This window comes from Nannospalax galili, unplaced genomic scaffold (assembly GCF_000622305.1).
Source record: "Nannospalax galili isolate Female #2095 unplaced genomic scaffold, S.galili_v1.0 scaffold1428, whole genome shotgun sequence".
Classification (NCBI taxonomy): domain Eukaryota; kingdom Metazoa; phylum Chordata; class Mammalia; order Rodentia; family Spalacidae; genus Nannospalax; species Nannospalax galili.
In genome coordinates this window covers 772834-794682 of record NW_008358817.1, presented here as the reverse complement: position 1 = coordinate 794682, position 21849 = coordinate 772834, and the positions used below count along the sequence as shown (strand labels likewise).

Sequence of the window (21849 nt, the reverse complement as noted above, 5' to 3'; positions counted from 1 at the left end):
TTTTTTTTTTTTTTTTGGTCTTTTTGAGACAGGGTCTGCCTGTAGCCCCAGGCTGGACTTGAACTCAGATTCACCTGCCTCTACCTCCCAAATGCTAGGATTAAAGGTGTGTGCCACCACACCCTGCTGACTCAGTGGATTTAAAAAAAGACTACATGGGGGCTGGAGAATTGGCTCAGTGGTTAAGAGCACAGCACTGGCTGTTCTTGCAGAGGACCTGGGTTCGCTAACAACCATCCTCCATAACTCAAGTTCCAGGGGATCTGACACACTCTTCTGACCTCTGCAGGCATTGCTCAACATGGTTGCACTTACTTACATGCAGGCAATATACTCATACACATAAAATTAAAAAATAATAAAGTATTTTTAAAAAAGAGTACATGAAGTTGGGAGGAAAAAGTAGAGGAGGGTTAATAGGAGCTTCAGGGAAGGGAGGGGGCAGATTTGATCAAAACACATTAGATTCGGGTGTGACATTCTCAAACAATTTATTTGTTTGGGTTTTTTTTTTTTTTGTCTTTTTGAGACAGGGTCTCCCAGTAGCCCCAGCTGTCCTGGAACTCACTATGTAGACCAGGCTGGCCTTGAACTCACAGAAATCCACCTGCCTCTGCCTCCCGAGTGCTGGGATTAAAGGCGTGCATCACAATGCCCAGCACAAACAATTTTTTAAAAAGAAGAACTGAAAGGTAGAAGATTTGTATAGGTATCCACAAGTAAATGTGCTAAGTATTAAAATTCAAGGGGCATTATTTAATTTTTAATATTAGAAGGCAGAGTCAAATTCAGGTGATTACATTACATCAATCTTGTTGCCCTAGGAGTAATGTCACCAGCTATTTATGGAAAATTAATTCATTAAACACTCTGTCACAGAAATTCCAAAATCACTTAAGTAAATATCAAATATCATTTGAGTTTTGCTTCCAAGTTAAGCCAGGTGTTATAACTCTAATCTCTGAGACAGAAAGCAAAAATATTTTCATTCAACGCATCAGACTGTCTACTGCTATTTCAAAGCTTCTACAAACACTGTCAAACCTATATTAAGCTTCATTAACATTAAAATGTATCAACTTGTAATTAGTCTAAATGTGGCCTCACTACAAATTTAAAGGGGCAAGTTTTAATAAAGGGCAGGTTTATCTAATTCACTTGTTTGTGAAAACACTAAAAACAATGGAAATAATTCCTGTTTATTTTGTGATTTGCCATAAAATTAGCAAAAAATGGGTGTTTAAGATAATAAACACAAGGAGTGGTGATTTCCATAATAAATATAAACAGAAATCAATCTCATTTTCAAAATGGTTTCAGGTAATTTTAAATGAAATATATTTCAATATTCACTTAATTTCATAAGAAATACTCTTTTTACCTATAAACAGGCAAAGGAAGCTCTAAGTTCCTTAAGTTTTATGAAACAGGCATAGCTTAAGACTTATTGGAATCATCAAACTCACTTATCAGGCACCTATGTGCTTGGCATTAACTTAAACACTATCTATATCACCCCATTTCCTCTTTTCCATAACCCTAGGAGATAGGTAAGACAGCTGAAGCTTAGAAACGAGGATAAGAACTCCAACAGGATTTGTCTGAAAAGGGCTTCTAGGTTGCACTGCCTGCTGGATTCAGCTGAACTGAATCAGTCTACACTGAAATGAATTATAGATTGAGAATGGGACAATACTCACCAGTGAGCAGCAAATGGACGACAAAGGTCAACATGAAAATTTTTAAGATCTTTAAATCTAATTGCTGCTTCAATATAAACAAAGAGTATCCAGAGGGACACTGTAGGCAAACAGACTCCCCTTTCTGTAGGAAAGCAAGCAGAGAGACAGGCATCAATGATACATTAACTGACACTGACAAACGGGTTGTTCAGGGGATTCAGTCAAAGATAGTAACTTTCATTAGGATTTTCAACTAAACTAAAAAGCAATTTGTTCCAAACTGAAAGCTTTTCTATGACAAAAAATTCCACAGAATCACTGACAAAAATAAAAATAAACAAAATAAAAGGCAAATAGTCTGGCAGAAAACATTCAGAATGCATGTCAAATGAAAGATTCATAATCTTGCTGGGTGTGGTGATACATGCCTTTAATCCTGGCACTTGGGAGGCAGAGGCAGGTGGATCCCTATGAGAACAAGGCCAGCCTGGTCTATATATTAAGTTGTAGGCTGGCTGGGGCTAGAGTGAGACTTTGTCTCAAAAACAAATCAACAACAATAAAGATTCATAATCTTGAAATACAAACAGCTCCTACAAATCAATAAAAAAAAAAGACAACTAAAGTTGGAGATTATACTGTGTGCCTGCTTGTAATCCCAGCACTTGGGACACTGAGGCAGAGGAATGGCTTAAAACCAGGACTTGTGGCCAGCTTCAAAATAGTGCGATTCTGATCAAACAAACAAAAACAAAACCATAGAGGGTTGCACATTGGCAGAACACCTTCTCAGCAAGTTCAAGGCCATGGGTTCAAACACAGCTCCACCCCCTCAAAAAAATAAATAAATAAAAGAGGGGGGCTGGAGAGATAGCTCAGCGGTTAAAAACTCTGGTTGTTCTTGCAGAGGACCTGGGTTCGAATCCCAGCAGCCACATGGCAGCTAACAACCGTCTGCAACTCCAGTCCCAGGGGATCTGACAGCCTCTTCTGACCTCCGTGGACATTGCACGACATGGGTGCACTCATACACATGCAAGCAATACACAAATACACATAAAATAAAAATAAAAAAATAAAAGCGAAATGAAGAAGATCTGTAAGTCATGGAAAGAAATACTGAGGCATATAGAGATGGCTTAGAGGTTAAGAGCATGTATATTGCTCTTTCAGAAGACTCAGAGTTCAATTCCCAGACATGACATCAGGCAGCTTACAACTGCCTGTAATTTGATTCCAGGGGACCCAACACTCTTCTGGCCTCCATGGGCACTGTATTCACATGTGCAAACCCACACTCAGGCACACACATACACATACAATTGAAAATTTTAAATAAGGAAAAAAAATATGGTTAAAAAAATGAAGAATGCTCAACTTTATAAGGAAAATGGAACTGAAACACTCAGGTTCCTAACTTAACCCATTAATAATAAATATATATATTTAAGATAGATAATAGTGTAGGGAGAACACAGGAAAAGTTTTATTCTCAAACTTGACAATAATATAAATTGTGGCAATTTTTTGGAAGATAATTTGGCAGTATAGTTACATTTAAAATACCTGTACTTTTTTTTAAAGACAGGATCTCACTGTACAGCCTCGGCTGGCCTGAAAGTCATAAAGATCCTCCAGCTCCCAAGTGCTGGGATTAAATGCATGCACCACCACACTGTAGAAAACATGCTTTTAACCCAGGAATTCCACTTCTATATTTCTACCCTACAGAAATATAATAGAATATATCACATTCTTGTTTGTTTGTTTTTGAGATAGGGTCTCCCTGTAGCCCCAGCTAATCTGGAATGCACTATGTAGACCAGGCTGGCCTTGAGCTCACAGATATCCGCCTGCCTCTGCCTCCCGAGCGCTAGCATAAAAGGCGTGCGCCACCACTTCCAGCCCAGGATACTGTTTATTTAATACATCCTCTTCTGACCTCCTTGGCCACCGCACAAAACAGGTACACTTACATACATGCAGGCAATACACTCATACACATAAAATAAAAATAATAAATATCTTAAAAAATAAATTGACATAATAAAATATGTTGAAGGTTTTTCAAAGAATGAAGATTTGTACTACTATGGACCGATACTCTTAAGATGAATCAACTGTAGGAAAAAAGTGTTTTTGAACACGTAAGCGCCACTTGAAAATGTTTATTTCCCAAACGAGATGCTCATACTCTTCTTGTCATTAAAAACAATTATCAGTGAGGAAAATGCCATTTGCAACAGAATAAGATAGATGCAAATACTGGGAAATTTTCACTGGGTCCTCTAATCAGATCTACATGCTGTATTCATCTACATTAGGACATTAGTAATGGGGTATTTGTGGACGTGGATGACATTCGCCACGTGGTCCAGAAAGAAAAGTCAGTCATTCAGAGGCTTTGTGCTACGGAACTGAAGGATGGAACTAAAGAAAAACTGTAAGATCTTTCCACAAAGGTCTAGCCTAACCCTCCAACTTGTTGACAAGAAAAATGAAGTCTAAAAGTTAAGTATACTGGGCCCAAGTTCACAGAGATAGCACTAAGTCTGCTTTTAAGGAAGGCCCAATACCCTCATGCCTAGTCCCTGAGCTAAGTTTACCCTGGAATCTCTGTGAAGGCAGCTGATGACCTCATCACTCTTATAGATCTAACACACCAAAAATAGGTATTTTCACAATTACATTTCCAAAATCATTTCAAAAATTTGTATTTCTTGGAGCTGAAAAGAAGGCTTAGCAGTTAAGTGCTTTTGCTGCTCTTACAGAAGACCCAAGTTTGATTCCCAGCAACTCTACCCACTATTGGGTGGTTCACCATCACCTGTGACTCCAGTTCCAGGGGATCTAACATCCTCCTCTGGTTCCTGAGGGCACTTGCACACATGTGGTGCATATAAACTCACCCAGACACATACACACACACACACACAAATAAATAAATAAATCTTTTTTAAATGTACATTTCCTACTTCCTGTGTTAATTTATAATAAACATAAGCATTTTAAAAAATACTTTATTAGCTGGGGGTGGTGGCACACACCTTTAATCCCAGCACTCAGGAGGCAGAGGCAGGTGGATCTCTGTGAGTTCAAGGCCAGCCTGGTCTATATAGAGTTCCAGGACAGCTGGGGCTACAGGGAGACCCTGTCTCAAAAAGACCAAAAAAAAAAAAAAAAATTTTATTATTTTTATTTTATGTACTGCCTGCATGTAATGTGAGTACACCCGTGTAGTGCAATGCCATGGAGGTCAGAAGAGGGCGTCAGATTCCCCTGGAACTGGAGTTAAGGATGGTTCACAGCCGCCATGTGGGTGCTGGGAATCAAACCTGGGTCCTCTGCAAGAGCAGTCAGCTCTTAACTGCTACACCGTCTCTCCAGCCCCAAACATAAGCATTTTATAGAAAAAATATGAAAATTCAGACAAAACATCTGTATTTATTTTTTTATTTTTATTTTTTTGTCTTTCTTGAGACAGGGTTTCTCTGTAGCCCTAGCTGGCTTGGATTTGCTATAGAGACAAGTCTGGCCTTGAACTCACAGGATCCTCACAGAGATCCCAAGTGCTGGGATTGTTTAGCCACAACACTCAGCTAAAACACCTGTATTTCTACGTCTACTAAGTAAATAAAACTACACTGAAAACATTTTTTAATTAATTAACTCACAGAGATCTGCCTGCCTCTGCCTCCCAGGTGCTGGGATTAAAGGCGTGTACCACCATGCCCAGCATTTTATTATTTTTTATGTGTGTGAGTGTACTGCCTGCATGTATGTAAATGCACATGTGTCGTGTAATGCCCAAGGAGGTCAGATGCAGTTACAGACCCTTGTTAGCTGCCATGTGGGTGCTGGGAACTAAACTGGGTTCTCTGTAAGCACTGAAAACATTTTTAATATCATGCTGTAAAGTTAGTTTTGCATCCTGGCTTTTAACAGCAAGAAAAAAAGTTTATGATATAATAGTTGGGCATAGTGACATACACTTACAATCCTAACACGTGGGAGGAAGGAGGGTCAAGAGTTCAAGGTCTTTAGCTACGTGATAAATCTGAGGCTAGTCTGAGATCATGAGACCCTGTCTCATAAACTACCACCACCAACAGTTTATGACATAACATCATCCTTTTTTGACTCTATATAATTTTATCAAGCATTCTTTTTTAAACATTTATTTATACATTTATTTGTGTGTAGGTATGTGGGTGCACGTATACATGAACACACATGCCATAGCATTTATGTGGAGGTCAGAGTACAATTTGCAAAAAGTGGTTTTATCCTTCCACCATGTGGATTCCGGGATCCCACTGAGCTACCTTTCTAGCCTTTATCAACCATTCTTTGTTGTTGTTGTTGGTTGTTTTTCAACAGGATCTCTCTAGTCACAGCTGACCTGGAAGTCACAATGTGAAGCAGGGTAGCCTTGATCTTGCAGAGATCCACCTGCCTCTGCCTCCCTCGGGCTGGGATTAAAGGTGCATGCCACCACACCCGGCTATCAACCATTCTTAATTGTGAAGAACTTTAAATTTTAACAATTAGAAAAAAAATTAGACCCTATTTACCAGGGTCAATAAAAACACAGTATTTAGTTTGTTTCCACATTAACTGTTCCAAATTCAAACGTATTTCCCAGCTTAGCTATTCCTCTATGTATCTCTGAGCCCAGGGTGTCACTTCATGATGCCCCATGCTGCTGCCTGGCGATTCCTGCAGGTTCCATCAGGAGTTACATGGTTAGTTTTCCCCCCACAAAAACAACACTGAAGAAACCAGGGAGATCACCATGGCTCAGCAGAGTCCCAGCACATTTGAGCTAAAGCCTTTCTCAGACGTTTAATTATTTCACCTTCATGTGACACTGAGGAAACTGAGACCTGGAACAGGGATGAGTTACAAATGACTCAGGAGTAGGAAATACAAGCAAAAATTGGTTCAAAGAAAAATGTCTTTAGAGAACAGTCTATGAACAAACATTCACAGTTGCTTATAAATCAAATCAGACACAAAAGAGTGCTAAATATGGAGAAAACCATGTTCAAAGTGGGAACTTGGAATGGCAGGGTTCAACTGAGTCTTCTACACTGACCAGCAGCGTTGCAAAGAGATGAACACTGCTCCAGAAAGCTTTTCTCATTTGGTGCTCTCTCAGCAGTCAAAACCCTACCTACAGCTTGGAGCTGGGCCTAAGAATCAAGTTTCATAGAGCTCCGCAGACAAGCACGACTCTGAGAGCCAATTCTCATTCCATCCCATGTCACTTCAGCTTTCACAGTGGGCTGAAGCTGTCAAAAGATCTCACCTATCTTAGTGTAAAAAGTCATATAACTCCATTGCTTTTGGTTGACCACCATAACTAGATGGTAAGACCCTATTGCGGAAGAAACCATACACTTTGGTTGCAGGACCAATAAATCTTGAACTGATCAGGAAACTCTGTCCCTACTAGCTAGCTTTCATAGTGCTAGAAAGTGCTATGCAGACTTCTGGCAGCAAAAAGAAATCAGTGGTCTTATTCAGTGCTGGATTCTGCAAACTACAATACAAACCTGCCAGACAAGATGTATCCACTGGTGCCATAGTGGCATGACTATTTTGGGAGTCACCAACATACACATAATAAATAAATATAATTAAAAGATCTTTTTTAGGACCAGGCGTGGTGGAGCACGCCTTTAATCCCAGCACTTGGGAGGCAGAGGCAGGTGCACCTTTGTGAATTCAAGGCCAGCCTGGTCTACATACTGAGTTCCAGAACAGCTGGGGCTACAAGGAGAGCCTATCTCAATAAAGACGAAAAAAAAAAAAAGATCTTTTTTTTAACAAACAAACAAACAAACAAAAGTCATATAACTCAAAGAAGGGAAGTGTCTGTGTAGCTCTACTCTAGTTACAGTGTCCCTGAAATATAGTATCCAGAACTAAGAGACTAAGGTGAAAAGAATACTAAAATGCCATACAAGGTAAAGATAGTGAAATCAGAGATATTTTTGTCTCCAGAAAAGACTTTAGAGCCAGGTGTGGTGACACACACCTTTAATCCCATCACTTTGGAGGCAGACAAATTTCTGTGAGTTTAAGGCCAGTCTGGTCTACATAGAGAGTTCCAAGGACAGCCACAGCTACTTAGTGAGACCCTGTCTCCAAAAACCCAAACCAAACAACAATAAAAAAAGGGATATGACAGGCTGGAGAAATAGCTCAGTGGTTAAGAGCACTGGCTGCTCTTGCAAGGGACCCAGGTTCGATTCCCAGCAGCCACATGGAGGTTAGCAACAGTCTCTAACTCCAGTTCCAAGGGATCTGACTTCCTCAAGCGCTGCACAACACGGGTGCACTTACACACATGCAGGTAATACTCATACATATAAAAAATAAATAAAATTTATTTTATTTAAAAAATAAAATATTTTTAAAATTTTTTAATTTTATGTATATGAGTATTGTTTGCATGTGTATAAGTACACCCATGTTGTACAATGACCAAGGAGGTCAGAAGAGGGCATCCAATCCCCTAGAACTGGAGTTATGGACAGTTGTTAGCTGCCATGTAGGTGCTAGGAACTGAACCTGGGTCCTCTGCAAGAGCAGTCAGTGTTCTTAACCACTGAGTCATCTCTCTAGCCCCCAAATTAAATATTTTTAAAAAGAGGATATGACAAGGTCTTCAGATCATAAAAGAAATGGCAGCTGTAGAGTCCACTCATTCCAAGAGGTTCTATAGAAGGTTTAGTACTTTGGTTTGAAGGGATGATCTAAAGGCCCCCTGAAACTTTAAGGCCAAGTTTTATCTATTTCTATAAGCGTTTCTGGATAAACCCTTTTTGGATCCACTAAGAATCACTGAACCCTAAACTGCTAAGTCATTGTGGGTTAAAAGTGTAGCCAGGACACCTGCAGCTCAGTATAGAGAACAACTTTTCTGATATATAGCCAAAAAGACTCATAGAACAGGAGTGGCAGACACATTTATGTCATTGTGAGTTTCCAACTCTGGGAGAACCACTAAGCAGTAGGGACACTATAGATTTGTGTGTCAAATCACAGGTCCACCCAAATGACCTCTGACACTCCACTCCTTTCAATACTGAATTGCTGTGAACATATTTTCTTAAACTTTTGATATAATATTTTTATTTTATGTATATGAGTGTATTGCCTGCATTTAAATGAGCGCACCCGTGTCGTGCAATGCCGTGGAGGTCAGAAGAGGGCTTCAGATTCCCCTGGAACTGGGGTTAAGGACGGTTCACAGCCTCCACATGGGTGCTGGGAATCGAACCCAAGTCCTCTGCAAGAGCAGTCAGAGCTCTTAACCACTGAGCCATCTCTCCAGCCCCATGAACATATTTTCTTATTTGGCATACAGCTGTTTCCAAGTATTCCTAAACAGAAAGAAATTCAACGTTTTAAAAAATTGGGAGGCAGACGCAGGCAGATCTCTGTGAGTTCAAGGCCAGCCTGGTCTACATAGTGAGTTCTAGGACAGCTGGTGCTACAGGGAGGTACCCAGTCTCAAAAAGCGCCCCCACCAAAAAATTGGTATCTTGTGCCAGGCATGGTGGTGCAGCCTTTAATCCCAGCACTTAGGAGGTAGAGGCAGAGGATCTCTGTGAGTTCGAAGCCAGCCTGCTCTACACGTCTACACAGCTGGGGCTACAGGGAGACCCTGTCTCAGACAGACAAAAAAAAAAAAAAAAAAAGGACCCCCCCCCCAAAAAAAAACATTGGTCTTCTTACAATAATAGTTGCAACTGAAACGCCTACAATGAAGATATCAAATCATAAAGCTTTGGACTTTAAATTCCAATAGTGGAAAAAAAATCCATGCATAAAAGCATATCATAAACCAAAGGTGGTGGCGTATGTCTTTAATCCTAGCACTTGAGAGGTAGAGGCAGCTAGATCTCTGTGACTTCAAGGCCAGCTAGGTCTATGTAGCAAGTTCCATGCCAGGTGGGGCTATGAGAAGAAGATCACTGCAAGTTCTAAGTTGGCCTGGTCTACCCAGGGAATTCCAGACCAGCCAGGACTACATGTTAAGACTCTATCTCAGTAACAAAAACAACACATACATAACAAGTATGTTACAATGTATTAGTTAAAGGCAACTTTAAAATGTCAATTCTAAATAATTTATTCAAAGAATCCACCATATTTTGAAATTTTGAATCTGAAATTTCTGTCCAAGAAATCATTAAGACTTACCTGTGTGCCATACGTACTGAACCCACACGTATGTGCTAGCAGCAAAAAAAAGCCATTGTATGGGAATGAAGAGCAGACATATTATGTTTGATGTGAACGCTACACAAACAAAAAATACTGAAAAGGCCTAAAGAGAAAAACAAAACAAAACACTCTTTAGAACTTGTTATTTCAAACACAGGTTATTAAAAGCTTGTTGAACAAAATTACTGAATACAGAGCAAGTTAACAGGAGGAAATCTTAAATATTTAAAATATACCATATAAAAAGCAATAGCTAACTCAACATTAAAGACTAGTATTATTCATAGTGCTTAAACCATGAAAAACTGGACCAGAACAAATGTGAGGTTTGAACATAGTAAGCCCTCTGGGATTACTACAGGCAGTTTACCTAAATGAACAAAAATTTTAACACACACAGGAAAAAAAAAAAATTTAAAGGGTGATGGTGTAGAGGTAGCCAGTGGTTAAAAGCACTGGTTACTCTTGCAGAGAACCTGAGTCTGGTTCTCAGCATCCACATGGCTAACTCCAGTTCCAGGGAAATCAAACACCTTCTTTTGGCCTCCATGGGCATTGCATGCACATGGTGCACTTACATATATGCAAGAAAAACATTTATACATGTAAAATAAAAATAAATTTCTTAAAAAATTGTAACATAGAAAAGCCTTCTGCACCCTCATAAACCATTCCTCAAGAACTTTATTCTGAAAGAAGAGGCTTATTGGAATGCAGATAAACCAAAATATTGGCAAAAGATATGCTGATAGTAACAGTAACAACATTGTCTTTCTCTGGACACCACTATTACCAATAAGACCCAAGTTTGAAGTCATCTTTTGGAAGCACAGATTTTCTCTGACCAAAGCACCAGGCCTGGATTGGAGAATGATTTGTCAAATATGGTTATGGGACACAACAGAAATAACATTAAGTCAAAGACTGAACCCAGGCCAATGCCGTTGCTCTAATGCCCAGGCCTAGTTTAAAAAGTGTGGCCTAAGCCAAGCGTGGTGGCACACCCCTTTAATCCCAGCATTCAGGAGGCAGAGGCAGGCGGATCTCTGCAAGTTCAAGGCCAGCCTGGTCTACATAGTGAGTTCCAGGCCAGCTGGGGCTACAGGGAGACCCTGTCTCAAAAAGACAGAAAAAAAAAATTGTGGCCTAGAGATTTCTGGAGGGTCTTTGAGATCCTTTCAAACACCAGTGAGATCTGCAAAAATAAAGCCATTTTTTTGGGAAAGTAGTTGTTTTTACTTTAAAATGTGACCTGTACTGACATGTAATGAGCTTATTGTTCTCAGTGAATTAATAAATATGTATTTAATTTATTGCTGTTTTCTAATATAGAAAATATGGATACATGTAACTCACATTAACAAAAGCTCTTTAGAGTCTTCAAGAATTTTTAAGAATAGGCTGGGCATGGTGATACACACCTTTAATCTCAGCACTTGGGAGGCAGAAGCAGGAAGATTTCTGTGAGTTTGAGGCCAGTCTGATCTATATAGAAAGTTCTAGGCAGTGCTACATGGTGAGACCCTGTCTCAAAACAAAACCAAAAATAATAATTTTTGAGTATAAAAGGAGTTTTGAGAACAAAGTCTGAGAATCATTGCTCTAATTTTTTAAAATTTTATTTATTTATTTATATTTTTGAAACAGGGTTTCACTGTGTGGCTCTAGCTAGTCTAGAACTCTCTATGTGGACTAGGATGGCCTCAAACTCAGTGATCCCAGCACAAGGACGTAAGTATTCCTAATACTTGTGGCCAGTTGTGGTGGTGCAATCTTTAATCCCAGGACTAGGGAGACAGGCAGGCCAGGGCTACATAGTAAGACCCTGTCTCAAAATAAAAAAAAAGAAAAAGAAAAAAACCCACTGTATGTTAGAAGGGTAATTAAACCCCTCAGAGCTGGAGAGTGTGCATGAGAGACATACCAGTCCCTGATATCTGAAGGAATCATAGACGCTCCTGATGAAAAGCCAGAATGGCCACAGGTATTCGAATCGGAACTCCAGGACAAAGTCTGCCAAGAGGACAAGTGCCCACACCACCAGGAACTTCAGGTATAAGAATGTACTGCAAAACATAAAAATAAAGAATTCAAGGTTATCTGAGAATCAGAAATAGGATTGCACTGTTTCTGTTTAAAGTAGACTCAAAAATAACTTCATTTACCACAGACACAATGGAGGCAAAGCACAAAAAGAGATGCCACTGTAGATTTTCTGGATTAGAAAAGGCTCGAGTTCTCTCTGAGATTCACAACTATCAAGGTAAGATGATGCCCAAAAATGCTTAGTTCCATTTAAGACGGAGGGAAAAAAAAACACTAAAATCTTGCCACTATTTCAAAAATGTGCTAAGTGTCTGGCTTTAAAATACTGCAACACTCCCAAAATTATAGCTTTCAAGCTGTTCTTCATTAGAAGAAAATGTCATGTTTGAAAGGCTTCAAAGTACTGCCTCTCCCCACCCTCCGCATCTGCTTGAGTCTTTGAAATTCTTGCTGCGCACCTCCATCATGCTTCAAGAATTCCAGCCTTTTTTCTCTTCTCCATTTGCTTCTCTATACAGCATTCAACTGCACTGACCAAACAATATGTAAATGACTACCCAAAATATGCCAAAGCTGAAGCCTGTCACTACCAAAACTAACTTAGGGGACAGATAACAGTCACTACACCAAGACCTGTGAAGGCAAAAAAAAAAATAAGTCTGTTAAAGGAACCATATTTGGTGATGACACACCTTTAATCCCAGCACTTGGGAGGCTGAGGCAGGTAGATATCTGTAAGTTCCAGACCAGACAGGACTACACAGTTAACATTACATGAAGTTGTCCTAGGGTACTACCCTTTCTACACATCATAGGCTCATACAAAACAAAACAAAACAAAACAAAACCCTCAATGCCAGAAATGGACTTCTTCTCTAGAAGCTGTTGATCAGGGGTCCCAAAGACCCTCAAGCAATTCTGGCCACTGCCCCTGCACTTGGTTACCCATCAGAACTGGATGATAAGCCCCTATTGCTAAAGACACTACATATATGAGTTGTAGAACAAACAAGGAGAAATCAAGCTGGTGTTGACTTCAGAGCCTCATCTCTACTGGCCAGCATTCATAGTGTTGGAAGGTGTATGCAAATTATGGGAAGGAAAAATTAATCGCCTTCCTTACCCAGTTGTGAATTCTGAACTACGACAACTGGCCTGGCAAAATATACCCACTGGTGCAATAGTGGCATGGGAGTAACCAACCACTCTTTAGTTGGATTTAAGGTACACTTTCTAGGATGGAGCCTATACCTGACACTGATATCAGGCTTAGGATCCTGAGGCTACACAGGACAAAAGGGAGAACCTAATACTAGTTTTCTACTAAATAATTATCATATTAAACTGATTTTTAATGACTTAGTGTTACACCTATAGATTAATGGATCTCCTCAACTCTCACCAGATTAGTTTCCTTATGCAACAGATGATGATTGACAGAGAAACCCATATATATATACACACATATATACATATATACATATATATAGAATAGAATACATTAAATTGGGTGGTGGGGTAATACAGGGAGGAGGCAAGGGGAAGGGATCTAAATCAAATTATTGTATGAAAATCACAAAAATTCAGTAAAAAATAAAAAAACAAAAAATACACACACACACACACCACCACCAAAATGCAAAAAGGTCTGGAAACATCCAGGCCTTCTGGGGGGCTGAGATGTAGCACTGTGTGCCTAGTTCCCTCTAGATTTATATTAAACAGACACAAAGACAAACCACTTAGCACACAAATGATACTGTACTAGGCTCAAAATAAGGTAAAAATAGAGATAAAATTATTTTTTATATAATCTGAAACTCCATTTTCCAGTTCATTAGTTGCATGATGAATAATAAAAGCCAGTAATAAACCTCTATTTCTATATTCCTAATCATGTCAATTCCAGTGCAGGCCAGATTTAGCTATGAAAAAAGATTCTCTAAACCAGGTATGGCGGCACACACCTAGAATTCCAGCACAGGGAAAGTGAGGAAGAAAGATCAAGAGTTTAAAACCAGGGGCTAAAGGGATGGCTCAATGGTTAAGGGCACTAACTGCTAACAATGGTTTTTAGCTCCAGTTCCTGAGGACCTGTTACTCTCTGACAGACAGATGCCATCTTCCTGAGTTCAGCTGTACCTGCCTAAGATGTTCATGGCTGGGTTTGTTGATTGTCATAACCCCCTCTTCCCATGGAAGGAGAGGCAGAGAGAATGAGAGTCCAGCCACACCTCCCAACCTAATGATGAACAATTTGGCCCTAATTGCACGTGGCCTGGGAGAGAGGCTAGAGTACACAGACTGGGGAAGACTAGAGGAGGATCTCTCACCATTTTGTGTGGCCATGGAAAAGCCATTATCCATCCTTGTGAGAAGGCTTTCTGGTGTGAACTTCAGGGAGGAACACCCACATTCCTCTAAGTAAACTCATACCCATTGCTCTGTAAGTAATCACAATAAACTCTGAGTACAGTTTTGTGCAACTGTATCTTGGTTTGTACTTGGGACTAAGGGACTAACCGCCTCCCCAAGGAATTTTAGCAACAGGAACCAACACCCTCTTCTGGCCTCCAATGGGCATTGCACACATACGTGCACTTATAAACATGCAAGCCAAACACTCACACACACTAAGTAAGTGTAAATACTTTATAAAAAAGAGCTTAAGCCAGGCATGGTAGCGCATGCCTTTAATTCAGCATTTGGGAGGCAGAGGCAAGCAGATCTCTGTGAGTTCAAGGCCAGCCTGGTCTACAGAGTGAGTTCCAGGCCAGCTGGGGGCTACATGGAGACCCTGTCTCAAAAAAAGACCAAAAAAAAAAAAAAAAAGGGATTTAAAGCCAGCCTGGGCTACACAGCAGCTCCAATCCAGCCTGAGCTACCCAGAAAAATCTTATCTTAAAGTTTTAAAAATTTAAAACTAACCACACAAGAGTATTGGTGAAATGTAAATTTGCTGAACTTACATACTGTGTACGGAATGCAATCTGATGACTCTGTCGGCAATGGCTCCCTAGTCTCTTATACAAAGAGTGGCCCTGTGACCCTGACATGCACTCCTAGGTATTATCCAAGAGAAATGCACACTTGCCTCCACAAAGACACACATGGGAATGTTAGCACCAACTGTTTTGATGATAGCAACCAGCTGCATGCATACCATAGATAAATTAATGTATGAAAGCATAACCAATTTTTAGTATGTCTATCCACTACAACTGATATAAGCCACATGGTAAAAACTCAGAATTATCCTCCCAAAAGCTAGACAAAAACACACATAACATATGATGCTATTTAAATAAAATTCCCAGAACTATTAACTCACCTAGAGTGAGCAGATGAGTGGTTGCCTAGGAACAAAAATGAATGAAAGTACCAGCAGGAAAGTTCTAGAGGCAAGTGGCCCACTCCTCACACTGGCTGTTTCTGGTAGTTCTCTAGCACTACTTAGATGAGTGCAATTCATAGCAAATCACAAGGCTCTAAGCCTCCAGGGATAAAAGATATTTTATCACCACAATAGCTGCTTGCCTTTTTTTTTTTGTCTTTTTGAGACAGGGTCTCCCTGTAGCCCCAGCTGTCCTGGAACTTACTACGTAGACCAGGCTGGCTTTGAACTCACAGAGATCCGCCTGCCTCTGCCTCCCGAGTGCTAGGACTAAAGGCGTGTGCCACCACGCCCGGCTTCATACAATAATTTTTAATCATATTTAGCCTCCCTTCCCTATCCAGGGGGGGGGGGGGATGCTTTTCCTGAGGCTAAATGCTACAAACAAAACACTAAATGTAGAAATAGAGAAGTTAGTTGTCTTCCAATAAGCCCATAATTTAAAAAATTTCCAAGATTGTTAAAAAAACAACAACAAAAAAAAGCTTAGGCCAAGGAGATGGCACAGCAGGTATAAAGCCTTACCAGGGAAGCCCTGAAGACCTGAGTTCTGCAGCGGAAGAACAGACTCCTAAAGTGTCCTCTGACCACTGGTATGCAAGCATCCACACCCTCAAATAGTAATAATTTTAATTTTTTATGTATATGAGTGCACTGGCTGCATGTATGTAAGTGCACCCATGTTGGGCAATGCCTGTGAAGGTCAGAGGAGGATGTCAGATTTCCCTGGAACTGGAGCTGGGGACGGTTGTTAGCTGTCATGTGGGTGCTGGGGATCAAACCCTGGTCCTCTGCAAGGGCAGTCATTGCTCTTAATCACTAAGCCATTTCTCCAGCCCCATAATTCAAAAAAAATTTTTTTTGATGCAGGGTCTCCTGTAGCTCCAGTTGGCCTGGAACTCACAGAGATCCTCCTGCCTCTGCCCAGCATAATTTTAATTTTTAAAGGCTTTCTAAAATATAGTTTGGAAATACCTAATTCTTAATCCTAAATGCCTGCATGACTCAGTTGTTCCTTCTAATGAAAAGTACATTGCTCACTTTGACCTGGGCTAGTCTCAAGTGGTATTCTGCAATGCAAACATTTTGATATGGATGTAATCAACTTGGCTGGTCAAATAAATAAATACCAACAAAATCAAGATTTTGTTTTCTTGGTGCTAGGTGTTAAACCCATTGCCTTGTATATGATAAATATGTATTACCATATCATATCAGCAGTTCTACCAGTAAGTTGCTAATACTTCCAGCACAAATCAAGATTTTTTTTTTTTTTTTTTTTTTTGGTCTTTTTGAGACAGGGCCTCCCTGTAGCCCCAGCTGTCCTGGAACTCACTATGTAGACCAGGCTGGCCTTGAACTCACAGAGATCCACCTGTCTCTGCCTCCCAAGTGCTGGGATTAAAGGTGTGTGCCACCACGCCCGGCAACAATAATTTAGAAATATATTTCAGTAAGGTACAAAAAGACCATGTGCATAGGCTTTGAGGAGGACAAAAGCAGAATCCAGCTTAGCAATTTTCTCTGTGCCCTTGGAAGCCACACAAGTAGAAGATATCAAGAACAGGCACACAAGGCCTTTGATGAGTTTTTATGATGACACCTAATTTGCCATCTAGGGCTAACTTCTAACATTAATGCTTAGAACATCTGTGAGTTTGGTAATACATTTCTTTTTTTTTTTGTCTTTTTGAGACAGGGTCTCCCTGTAGCCCCAGCTGTCCTGGAACTCACTATGTAGACCAGGCTGGCTTTGAACTCACAGAGATCCGCCTGCCTCTGCCTCCTGAGTGCTGGGATTAAAGGCATGTGCCACCATGCCCGGCTTGGTAATACATTTCTAAGAGATCTGATCAAGGAACCCAAAGCTAACAGCTCAGTCCCATTCTAAGCCCCATCTCATTTTCTCCTTAAAGCCACAATGAACTGTGGAGGGCAATGTACTTTTCGTTAGAAGGAACAACTGAGTCATGCAGGCATTTAGGATTACAAATAAAGTTTTGGGTTTTTTTAAATATTTTATTTATTTTTATGTGTATGCATGTATTTCCTGCATGTAGGTAAGCGTACCTGTGTCATGCAATGCCAGTGAAGGACAGAAGAGGCTGTTGGATCCCCTAGAACTGGAGCTACGGATAGCTGTTAGCTGCCATGTGGGTGCTAGGATTCAAACCCAGGTCTTCTGCAAGAATAGCCAGTGTTCTTAACCGCTGAGCCATCTCTCCAGCCCCACAAATAAAGTTTAAAACTAGATTTCCAAGTTGCTTGACTTTAAAGCTCAAAGAAAATTTCCTGCTGGTCAGAACTGCTTCTAGGCACTAAAGAAGGAAAGCCAGCCTCTTGGCCATGTTTTAAAGGCCTAAAAATAGGGCTGGAGAGATGGCTCAGTGGTTAAGAGCACTGACTGCTCTTGCAGAGGACTCGGGTTCGATTCCCAGCACCCACATGGTGGCTACGAACCATCCTTAACTCCAGTTCCAGGGGAATCTGAAGCCTTCTTCTGACCTCCATGGATTGCACGACACGGGTGCACTCACATACATGCAGGCAATACATTCATACATATAAAATAAAAATAACAAATAAAATAAAGGCATACAAATGGCATGGGACTCCAGGTGTGGTAAAGCACACCTTTAACACTAGCACTAGGGAGGCAGAGGCAGGCTGATTTCTGTGAGACTGAGGCCAGCCTGGTCTAGATAGTAAAGTTCCAGGGGAACTGGGGTTAGGGAGACCCTACCAAAAAAAAAAAAAAAGGCATGGGAGTGGTGTGGAGGGCTAGAGAGATGGCTCAGGAGTTAAGAGCACTGCCTTCTCTTGCAAAGACGACTTAATCTTGCAAAGAGGACTCAGGTTCAGTTTCCAGCACCCACTGGGCGGCTAATACCTGTCCTTAACTCCAGTTTGAGGGGATCAGACACCCTTTTCTGGCCTCTTCAGGCACAGGAGTCAGAAGAGGCTGTCGGATCCCCTGGGACTGGAGTTACGGGCAGCTGCCATGTGGGTGCTGAGATTCGAACCTGGGTCTTCTGCAAGAACAACCAGTGTTCTTAACTGCTGAGCCATGTCTCCAGCCCCAAAACAAAATCTTAAAAAATGGCATGGGGCTAGCTGGAGGGGTAGAGGTATAGCTCAATAGTAAGGCACTTGTATAGCACACAGAAGGCCTTGGGCTCCATCCCCAGCATCACACACACACACACACACACACAGAGGCATAAAAATATATTTATGTATTATGTAAACTTTAGCATGTCCACAATGGCTCACCAGTTCCTTAAACATATACTAGGTATGGTGACCCAAACATGCACTCCTACCTATCACCCAAGAGAAATGTACACTTGTCCCCAAAAAGACTCACGAGAATGCTACATCCAAACTTTTAGATTTGCCTATTCTCATCCTTACCATATTTCTTTCCTGTCTAGCCATCTATCACATGACCATTTGAATCTATACTGAACTCTGGTTCCAACTCTCCTCCCTATCTTTCAATACAGAAAAAAGGTTTTTCTTAATTGGTTAAGATTTTGTGTTTTATTTTTAAAAGTGCATGTACATGTAAGTGCAGTGTCCATGGAAGCCAAAAGAAGGTACTGGATCCCTTGTAGCTGAAGTTATAGGCAGTTGTGAGCCACCTGACGTGGGTGCTGGGAATCAAACTCTGGGAAAACAAGTATGTACTCTCAATTACTGAGCCATCTCTCCAGTCATATTTTTTTAAATGGCTTATTTTTACTTATGTGTGTCTGTGAGTCTGTGTATGTGAATGCCACATATGTGTAAGTAACTCTTGAAGCCAGAGGAGGATGTAGGATCAGCTGGAGCAGGAGCTGTGAACCACTCAATGTGGGTGTTGGGAACTGAACTCAGATCCTATGCAAAAGCCCTTAACCACTAAGCCCTCTCTCAAGCTCTGCTTTTGGTTTCTTTGAGACAACGTCGCATGTATCTGAGGCTAGCCTCAAATTCATCATGTGGCCAAGAATGATCCTGCTCTGCCTCAAATGCCAAGTGCTAGAATCACAGGCATATGTCACCATGCCCAGTGTATGGCATCTGGGGATCACTCATGAGAGGTAAACACCCTAATAACTGAGCTATATATCCAGCCTAAGAGAGTAATCCTCTCTGGAGCTGTCCCTGGAATGTGGCTGAATGAGTAAAGTCATTACTCCCAGGTGGAAAAGAAATAGTACTACCAACTGCTCTCTGTCCAGAAGGCACTCAAGGCAGGGCAGGATCCCAGTTGAGCCAGCAACACTCCATTCCAGCAGTCAGCACTCTCCAAAGAAAGGCAGCCTGCTGGATAATTTTTAGTACCCTAATCACTTACACCTAAGACAATACAAAAATGGTCTTTATGACTGACTATTCATTTTCAAAGCTAACTAACAAAGCTGATTTTCTCTAGGCACAACCTTGAATTCTAAGGAGTTGCTTCAGCCTTACAGAGTTTTAGAAAGTTTAAGCAAGCTGGCCGAGTCAGTATTCACTTAGCCTCTGTATCACTAAATCACCATCATATCCTTCTGTAGGTACATGTACAAAAAAGAAAAGACAGACATCTATAAGACCACTCATCAGAAGAAACACCACCCTAGCTAACCTCTGGTCTTCCATCAGAAGGTGCTGAGATTTTATGAAATCAGGAGATGATATCCCAAGGATATTTCCAAATATCTCTTTTAAACCATAAAGAAAATACAATTAAGGGCCAGGCGTGGTGGTGTACACCTTTTGTCCCAGCACTCAAGAGGCAGAGGCAAGCGGATTTCTGTGAGTTCAAGGCCAGCCTGGTCTACATAGTGAGTTCCAGAACATCTGGGGCTACAGGGAGACCCTGTCTCAAAAAGACCAAAAAGGAAAAGAAAATACAGTTAAATACACTTTTATGTGACTTATAGTTAGCTTGATGTTATTTTGATTTTCTGATCCAAAAAAACTAGGGTTACAGTTATAAAATATCTTGAATAAAATTTAAAGCCTGCAAAAAAGATCCTTTTTGGGAGTGGGGGGAACCACACAGGGTCTCACTATGCAGCCCTGGCTGGCCCAGAACTCACAGAACTCTACCTGCCTCTGCATCCCAAGTGCTGAAGTTGAAAGTGTGTGCCGCTATGTTTAGGAAATTGTAACATTTTTGTTAGCACTGTATGCTTCTATTCTGAATGCTGATGATACTAAGAAAAAAATATCTAAGCCAGGTATGGTGGTACTTGCCTTTAATTCCAGCACTCGGGAGGCAGAGGCAGGTGGATCTCTGTGAATTAAAGGCCAGCTTGTTCTTTCTACACAGAGAGTTTCAGGCTAGGGAGACCCTATCTCAAAAAGACCAAAACACACACTCACACACGCATGCACGCATGCACGCACACATGCAATTATTTGACTTTGCCGTGGTAAATCTTTCCAAGGAGATATTCACTACAAAAATGTTCATATTATTCCTACCGGTGTCATGTAGAACCATTTTTTACCTGAATCCATTTAGCAATACCCTTTGTCTAAGGGTAGTAAGAAGTTGTGAAATGTACCTTCTCTCCAGTGTCACTAGCTGCTTGTCACCTAGACCATGTTCTAGAGCATAGGTAATTACCACAGAATGGCCATCGATCCTCAGGACCTGAGCTTTTCCCTAGGCAGACTAATGACCATTTATTTCACTTGGTTCTCAGCATAGACATTAAGTGCAGAATATCTCACTGGCTATGGCAGCAGCCAGCTTTCCTGTCCTCTTGGTAATGGCAATTATAAATCACCACCTTTCACATTCAGAATGTGGCACACTTCCCACACCAAACCATTTTATCTTCTCTGTTATCAAGTACTTCTGGAATATTCCTCCAGCCCCTTTACCTGATTGGTTTTAAGTCACACTGGTCAACAATAATTGTAGTCTTGCTATTCAAAGTATAGTCTGCAGCACAACTGTATCAGTATCACATAAGCTTTTTGGAAATGCAGAATTTCAGGGCCATTCCAGACCTATTTAATCTAGGCCTACATTTTAACCAGATTCCTTGATCATTTGTGCATATAGTAAAATTTGAGAGACATTGGTATCATGACATCATTTTATTTGAATGGTTCCTCTGAAATCATGTTGAAATTTAATCTTTAAATTCATATATTGATGGTAGTTGGAGGTGGAGCCTTTGAGAGGTAATTGGGATTACAGACATCAGGGTGAGGCCCTCTTGAAAGCTGGTGGCTTCATAAAAAGAGGAAGAGAGACTAGAGAGACGGTTCAGTGGTTAAGAGCACTGGCTGCTCTTGTGAGGGATCTGGGAGGGTTCGGTTCCTAGCACCAACAGGACGGCTAACGACCATCTGTAACTCCAGTGCCAGAAGATCCAAAGCCTTCTTCAGGCCTCCATGGGCAGTGCACACATATATACATGCAGGCAAAACATGTAAAATAAAAATAAATCTTTAAAAAAAAAAACACCCCCCCCCAAAAAGGAAGGAAGGAAGGAA

General features: G+C 40.8%; 1 protein-coding gene across 1 annotated transcript in view; it reads right to left on the bottom strand.

The window, feature by feature from the left end:
• Positions 1-21849, bottom strand: part of Maco1 (macoilin 1) — an 81349-nt gene that overhangs the window by 43624 nt on the left and 15876 nt on the right. The window contains exons 2-4 of the mRNA XM_008822299.2: positions 11848-11989; positions 9900-10026; positions 1701-1824 (exon numbers count right to left, since the gene is read on the bottom strand). Of these exons, the coding sequence (XP_008820521.1) occupies positions 1701-1824; positions 9900-10026; positions 11848-11989 (393 nt within the window). The remainder of the gene's footprint in view (positions 1-1700; positions 1825-9899; positions 10027-11847; positions 11990-21849) is intronic.